The sequence below is a fragment of the Lontra canadensis genome, unplaced genomic scaffold (assembly GCF_010015895.1).
Source record: "Lontra canadensis isolate GAN:19392208 unplaced genomic scaffold, GSC_riverotter_1.0 scaffold56, whole genome shotgun sequence".
Classification (NCBI taxonomy): domain Eukaryota; kingdom Metazoa; phylum Chordata; class Mammalia; order Carnivora; family Mustelidae; genus Lontra; species Lontra canadensis.
The window spans coordinates 5,104,862-5,113,284 of NW_022631050.1; the positions used below are offsets into that span (position 1 = coordinate 5,104,862).

The following is an 8,423-nucleotide window of genomic DNA, read 5'->3' on the forward strand; positions in this document are numbered from 1 at the left end:
TGCCTTTAGTTATGGCCGAGTCTTTAAGGTACAGTTGCATTTATAAATAACATTCTTTAACATCTGTGTTTTCAGTCTCCATTTATTGATTATACCATGTGATCAAAAATATTTCCATAGTGCTGTGGTATCATTTTGTAGTACTTTTATTCTATATAAAAGAATTACTATGAGCAGTTAAATTTATTGGAACTTACGTATTTTGACTTACACAATTGTATTATAAAATGCATTACTAGAAAGCAGCTCTGTCATGTACCTAGGCCACCAAGTTTTCCAAATGAAGTTTCAGAAGGACCTACTTTATAGTGTTATTTTACTTATTAAGACAGCTGTACTATTTAGGATTAAACTGGGAGTTAGACTAAGAGACTGCTATAGAATTTCCACAGAATTTTTTAAATTTCTGCTTCAACAGGAAGTTCTCTTTAATGAAAGTATACATCTTCACTAACTATTAAAAAACTGTAATTAATTTTAAATAAGCCAAAAATGTTTTTTTGCTTTATATATATTCTCATTGTTTGATATCCATTATTCAGGTAATATGCCCCCATTTTTATACTGCATTATCCCTTTGAACCTGCCCCTGGAAATAGGAGATTTATTTCAGCACATTCTCCTATCATCTCTACTTTTTTTCACTTAAAATTGTATCATAATATTTTCTTCTGTAAGATTTTATTTTTTATTTTTCTAATAAAATGTTTAACAGTATTATCTTATTTGACAGACTATAAATATCTTACCAGTTTTGTCCAACATCTCAGGTCATATTATTGGTTAGTACTGTTGTTATCCTCCTTTTTTCCTCAAGTGAATAATTTAAAAAGTCTTTTAAGATCTGTTCAGTTTTTTCCTAGTGGATAAAAATCATACATTATGAAAAACCACTTGGTGCTTTTCCAAGGACTATATGGAAATTGCCATATATCCATTAACATTATCTTTAAAATTTGAAAGTCATTTTGATATGTAGAGTTTTGTTTTTTTACATATATTTGTATTAGTGAAAGACTTTTGGCATTTCTGTTTTGATTTTGGAACAGCCTTTGTTCTACATTTCTATTTCATGTCTAACTTAAAAGGTGAAGCAAGACTAATACTTCTGTTACAAGATGTAGAAGCCTTTGGATATTTGTTCTATTAACCTATTAAACCTAAGAGGTAATAAACATCACTTGAGAAATACAACTAGGGCTTTCATATGCACATTATTCCACTGATTAAAAACTTTTACCATCCAGGCACAAAAATTGTTACATTTTATTAATTGATGTTTTCAAAGGAATATGCCATATTGCAGGCTTTGTTTCAAGTGTAGTATAATGATGCTATATGAAGGATATGCCATGTCGTACACTAAAGGCTGTACTTAAGCAATAAATGATTTTCTTTATGCATTTTACCAACAATTACTTTATCCTAATCAAACCTATTTTCTAAATTGAAAGGACTTAATAGTTAATATGTAGGTCCATATTTAATGTTCAGTCAAATATGACATTTAACATATGAATGCACATGCATGCTTTGAAAGATAAAAAGAAACGTTAACTAATAAAATTCTCCTGTGTAAGCAATTGTTGGAAAAGAGGAAAAACTAATATAAAATATTGGCAATTTGGGAATGGAAACTTGACTCCTGATAATTAGGGTGTTGGGAGTTACGTTTTGTCATATCTATCTAAGCATACTTTTTCTTGGATAAATACTTTTAAGAAATGTTCATAGACTCATTTCATTCATTTATTTTATAAATACTGCCTGCTATGTACCAGTTGCTGTTCTAGGTACTAAAGAGAGACAGTAGTGAACAGGCCCTTTCTTAAACTGCAGCGTTTAAGGTTTTCTGGAAACTAATAAAATTAGAGAATTTGTGAACTACCAGTATAGTTGTAGCTTATTTGTGTTCCTCTTTGCCAACTTTGTAAAATTTCTAGGTTCCAAACTTCATTATCACTGTGCTTGCTTAATTGATTTAAACTTAAACTATATACAGAACCTCAAGGAAACAGTGGATATTTGATGAGTGAATTTAAGTCATTTTAAATGCTAGTCTCTTCCTCTAACGTCTTTGTTTAGGAAAATGGAAGCCCTGGAAAAAGTTACATAAAATGTATTTATTGTTTAGTACTTTTAGTCCTTTAAGAAAAGCCACCTTTGACTTGGAAATCCTGATAACTGTCCTTGAAATGGGTTAGGCTCTTGTAAGCATGGAAGGCTATTTCTGGCCTTGAGTTATTTTAGCTTAAGTTACTAGAGCTGCAAATAAAGCGTTATGTAATTAATTGCTTATAGGCCTTATTATTCAGACAGTAGTTAAATTTTCCAGACCATTGAAGGTTTATTTGTTCTCAGTTAAGTGAAAACCCTACTGAGTCTCAGCTGTCTTTGATACCTATTGAATAAACCATTTACTGCATTCAAGCTAATTATGCTAAAATCTTTAGGATAGAATTTATAGCTGAAAAGAAATAGTGTAATATGATATGAACATATTACCATTTCATTCTAAAGCTTTTGGTAAGTGGAATGTATGTTTGCTTCTGTAATGTCAAAATATAGCCCAGTTGCTTTTCAGTAAAACTGGTTGTGCATAACTCTTATAACATACTTATTTTTTATTGTATTGTTAAGATTTTAAGAGCATCTCCTGCTTTACTACTTACAGAAATTGTTTTAATGCTAATGAATGTCTGAATTTTGGCTAACATTTTATATAATGACTAGAGCATTATTTTTTCCAAGTTTTTGTATTATATAAATAGACTGGTCATTCAAGGCTAGTATGAGAACTTCTCCTAGCTCTTAAAAATGAATCAATACGTGATTATTTTAATATTCAAATTGCATTTTTGATCCTTAGTTTTAGAGTAAATTTTTGTCTCACTTAAAACATAGGTACTGGTGAGCCAAACTTTTCTCTTATTGTTACTTTAGATCTTGGAGTGCATCGGACCCTTTCTATACCAACGACAGGAGCATCTTGACTCTCTCCACAATGGACTCATCTACTTGTTAAAGGGGCAGTAGTACTTTGTGGGAACCATTTCAACTCCTTTCCTAAAATTCAGTGTGATCATCCTGGTAATGGCCACACTAGTTCTGCAGAATTACTTTCTAAAATTTCTCAAGTATTTCATACCCACTCAGAGTTATAATGGAAAACAAATAAAAAGCATTAACATAACCCCCTTTCAACCCCTTTCATTTAAATCTGAACATGTTAGAATTTGTGAAAGAGACATTTTCTATCTCTTTGGGTTGTCCCTCATGCTTATGGGACTCCTAATGGCATTTCAGCCTCTTGCTAAGGCCACTATATTTTAATATCAAGGTAGAAAAGGGAGGTAATTCCTAGCTAATTGTATTTTTTAGTATTAGTTTGGTTATCGAGACTTCTATTCAAATCTGCTTCTGTAAATTATGCTGAAAAGTTTGCCTTGAAAACTCTATTTTTTTATTAGAGTTATATTTGAAACTTTTCATGCGAAAAGTTAATGTGAATAGAAAGGAATTTTGGTCCCTCGGTGACCCATGTTGTTAATTCTTTAGTGCTTTCTAAGTTCACAGAGCAAATTAGGAGAATGCATTTCCCATCATTATTTACTGCATTGTGGGTAGTAAATATATACCAAAACCAAACTTCTCTAAATACTATAACACAACCAGTAAAGTTAAGTATATTCATGCAAAGGGTATATTATATATATAAATCAGGAATCAAGTCCATTCACCAAATTTCAAGTTGATGTTTACTAATATTTTTGTAATGGAATACAAAGAACCTATAGTGGGTAAATTATATACCATTAGCATATTATTATTTAATGTGTTTATCACTGGATCTTTTGCATGCTTTAATCTGGTTAATATATTTAAATTTGCCTTTTTTGTCCTCTCTATCTGAAAGCTCTGTTTATAGTATTTTATGACACTGTTGTAAAGTTCAACTATATCAATAAAAAACAAGTTTGGACAGTATTTAAATATTGCAAATATTTTTAATCATATAAATCAAAATATTAGGGTAATTAAAAAGATAAGAGCCTCTTTCTGTGTCTAATTTAGAATTGCTCTTGCCTTTCAGTAAGCTAGCATTCAGAATAAAGGATTTCATGTAAGAATCCTGTTAGTTTTAGGTTAGTATATGTTATCTAAGTTACAGTAGACTACCACAGTAAAGTGAAATCTGTCCAGTGTCCCATTACAAGGTATATTTTCAGGCATGCCTAGAGGATGTAAATGAAACAAAGTTTAAAATTCTAAATCAAGGGGTAATGGCAACATAAATTAAAATGCTAAGAATGATTAATCAGGTACATATTGCTGTATTTCAGTACTTAATTGCCATCCTGAGTTTATCATATGATCAATGTTGTCATTTGTTTTGGTAAAAAGTAATGTCATTTTAAAATTTGGAAATGATTATTGGCTAAAGAGCTTACCAAGCTCTAAGTATATGATTGTGTACATATACATATAAATTGTATGGAAATGGTTAAATAAGGTTTTCTAAAATTTTCTCTTGAGAATATAATAATTCCTTTCTGTAGATTTATTCTTCAACCTTCCACCTCTTTCCCATCTCATGAATATAAGACTTCTGGAATTGGGCTGGTAGGGAAAGAATGGTAGAGTCAAGAATTAAGAATTTACCTTATTTGCTGATAAACTTTTTAAGTTTTATTTTCTTGCTAACATAACGTTTGTTTCAATAATGCAAGGATATTAGATTATGAATTTCGGCTTAAATATTAATGTTCATTAATAGCCCTTCTTTAACTTAGATATTCCAGAATTGAATATAAGAATATACTATGATTCTGGCAATACATTAAAGGGATTATACACTGTACATTGTATACATTTACCAATTCATGTTCCAGAAGAGGAAAATATTGCAGAAAATATTCAGTTAGGGTAGTTTAGTGGAAGATAACTCAGAATTTGTTTTTTCTTAGAATGTCTTATAAAATATTTATATAACAAAATGACATGTAATAGTCCTGCATTACATCTTCCTTAACAGTTTACAGTGTTTATTTGCCATTGACCAAATTGACTACTGACACTAGAGAAGGACCACAAAACCATCAAGCAGTCTCTGACCAACTGCAGCAGTGGAGGTCAGCCAGTCTATATGGTGCTGACAGTGGGATTGATGTAATTGTCTGCATTGACTATTTAAAGTTATTTAAGAACTTTATGTCAAAAAAAAGTAGATGGCATGTACTGATACGCTCATCTTACTCTGTTGAAAACCTCTTTTTAAAGGAAAGTTAAAAGAGCTTTCTTCAGTTTATTTAAGAAAGTAACTATTGTCTATAAGCTTTAAGTAGTTTTCTAGTGCTAATACTCATATTTTAAAACTTATTATTTAGCCAGTAATCACAAAAAAAGTCCCCTTTGCATATTTCTTTAAAATTCTTCGGAAAGTATGATGTTGGGAATTAACTTAACTCTTAAACCTGCCAAAACCAGAGTAAGATGCTACGTGTATTTTTACTAATTGATGGTCTCAAATCTATTTGCCTCACTTTCTTACCTTTGCCTACCTAGTCTGAAGGCTGTAGCCCTGAGGATAGTAGCAAGCACCAAGATGGTTTTCGAAATTGCCCATCAGCTGCTTTAAAAGATAACTCAGTACCCTGCCTCAGCGTTAGCAAGCAGTAGGTTCACCTTAGGAGGATTATAGTATGGGCCAGGAGAACTACAGCTACTAGGCTTGCCATGGAGTTGAGAAGAAAGAAGGGGAGAATTTACAGTTTGAATCTCTCTTAACTACCTTCCTCCTTGGGTCTCAATCTCCATGATGTCCACAGGTTTCCCAGACCTAATCCAAACTCTGGCACTGTCCTGAGTAGGAGATTAAACTGAGGCAAATCACCGCATCAGGAAATTCCTTTACTCAGACCAGGCCATTCCTGCTGTAAGACTGTGAATTGTGGAATTGGGCTTGTGTGGGAAGCTTGAGACTCCTATCTGATAGGCACAAGTCAAAGCCACTAAAAAAATTTACAGTTAATGCCAAAAACATTTTAAATATGCTACTCTTAGAAGTTATTGGGGGCAGGGAAAATCATCTATGCTTGTGTTTTCCTGTAAAGATCCCATTGAAGTAGGATATAAGGAGGTATTCATAAAACAAACCACCAAAGAGTTATGTAAAACATGTTTTATTAATTTTGGTCCCGCTTCTGAGACATTTTTATTTCTATCTTGAAATGAGTCATCTATTTTCATAAAAATAGAACATTATTAAAGTGCTGTTTATGTGAGAACACTTGAATGATTTTCCTACAAAAAAAAATAGATCACAACTAATGTTATGTTTGTATTAATGGTGATTGTTAGATTTTTATGGGGAATTAGTAGCTGGAAATACTGTAGCAACACTTGGTTTAAAATCGAGGACCTCAGACACTGTGGCTGTCTAATAAAATCCTTTAAAATTTCTCTGCATTGTCAGTAAGTGTAGTTACTTATTGTATAGCTCTCAGTAATTTTTTAAAGTTTATGAAATTATATTTATTGAATAAAAATTTTCCTACAAAATTAAAAGTGTTTTTTTTTTCATTTTCATTCTTTAAGCATTTTAAGCCTCTCTCTGCTTGTCACAGCTAACATTGCTAAAAACTTTTTTGATGGAATTGTATTACATTTACCCTCCATATGGTACAGGAATGCTATTACGCCATTCACTGACTCCACCGTCAAAAATCTGTAAGTTTTTGGTTTACCCGGATTTTATAGATCAGTACAGCTCCTAAAAAGGGGCCTGATAGAAATGTCCCAGCTGTAAAGACCAACACACTTCAACTCATCACTCATGAAAAACCAGCCAATATGAACTTGGAAATGAAAATATGTGCTTTTTAAAAAATACTCCTGATATGATGTCTATTTTCATATAAAATATTCTGACCTCCTAATGACAATTATTTTTCTTTATGCTTTCTCAGTTGCCATTTAAAGCACACAAAACTGTTTAATATATGTTTATTATAAGGTAAGCTATTACATTTGCCCAACTGTTATATATGCAAAGAGTGACAATGTATGATATATTTTTTTTTTATTTCTGAAATGAAATCATATCCTGGCATATAAATAATACCCAGACATCTGTTTTTATTTAAAAAGTAGCTGAGGGTTTGGACTATCTTTAGGGTAACTTTAAAAGTTACCCTAGTTACATAGAAGTCTTTAACTTCTGTGATACAATGTGAGGAGTAATGTTCTTTGAATTAGAAATTTGGGACAAAAAATAAAGCTTTATGAGCAGCATTTCACCAGAAAATTTAGTGAATTCAGAAACAATTGAAGTTTTATTTTAAAGAGCTGACTCAAGGACAAACTTGTAAATGGAGATAAGTAAACATGTCTCTGTGAACAACTCTTTGGAAGTGGTAGACAGCCCTCTGATAAATCAGGGGAAATGGTTTGTCTTCAAGTAAAATTTGTGGACAGTTGATTGCATAGATTTTAGAATTCTTTCATTTTTGACAAATCTTTATATCTGTGTGATACTCACCTAATCCAGATAGAGAACTTAACACCATTTCAGAAAGTTCCCTTTTTCCACTTTCCAATGAATTCATTTCTCCCTTTCTCCCTTGCAACCATTTTTCTATTTTTTATTGTCATAGAGTAATTTTACCTGTTCTTGAATTTCATATAAGTGGAATTATACATGTTCGCTTCTACATCTGGCATCATTGCTCAAAATGACTGAGATTCCTCAACATTGTTGAGGAATATATACTTGGTTTCTTTTGCTACTCAGTAGTGTTGATTTCATGAACACCATACAATTTATCCATTCTCTTATTTATGGACCTTTGAGTTATTTACAGTTTGGTATGATTATAAATAAAGTTATGAGCACTCTTTCTGAACATGTTTTCATTTCTCTTTTAAGATCACTGGAATTTCTGGGTCTCAAGTTCGGTTTATGTTTAATAAGAACCTGCTGAAAAGTTTTCCAAAGTTATTGTATATGCCATTTTATGTGCATTTGTATGCAGTTAAGAGAGTTCCAGTTCTATTATATCTGTAGTGTGATAACTACTGATGCTTAACTCCTTTTCAAAATATGCTTATTGGCAGTTTCTTGTTTTGGGGTTTTTGTCTGAAATGCCTGTTCAAGTCTCTGACCATTTTTTCATTAGACTGCTTGTCTCATTACAGAATGGCTGGAATCCTTTTTAAAAGAATGTAAGTCCTGTGCCAGGTGACTGTATTGCTCACATTTACCCACCAGTCTGTGGCTTGCCTATATACAGTTGACCCCTGAAAACCATGGGTTTGAACTGCATGAATCAACCATGTGGCTATTTCACAGTACTATAAATGTATTTTCTTTTAAATTTTTAATAACATTGTAAGAATACAATATATAATACGTATGCAAAATA

The 8,423-nt window shown here is 31.7% G+C and overlaps 1 protein-coding gene across 2 annotated transcripts in view; it reads left to right on the plus strand.

Annotated features, from left to right (window-relative positions):
- ATP11B (ATPase phospholipid transporting 11B (putative)) overlaps window positions 1–6,567 on the plus strand; it is a 114,609-nt gene extending 108,042 nt beyond the window's left edge. For both annotated transcript variants that reach the window (XM_032875437.1, XM_032875436.1), the window contains one exon: window positions 2,944–6,567. Coding sequence is in view for 1 of the 2 variants with exons in the window: in XM_032875436.1 (XP_032731327.1) it covers window positions 2,944–3,025 (82 nt within the window). In the remaining variant the exon portion in view is untranslated. The remainder of the gene's footprint in view (window positions 1–2,943) is intronic.
- The last annotated feature ends 1,856 nt before the right edge of the window (window positions 6,568–8,423 follow it).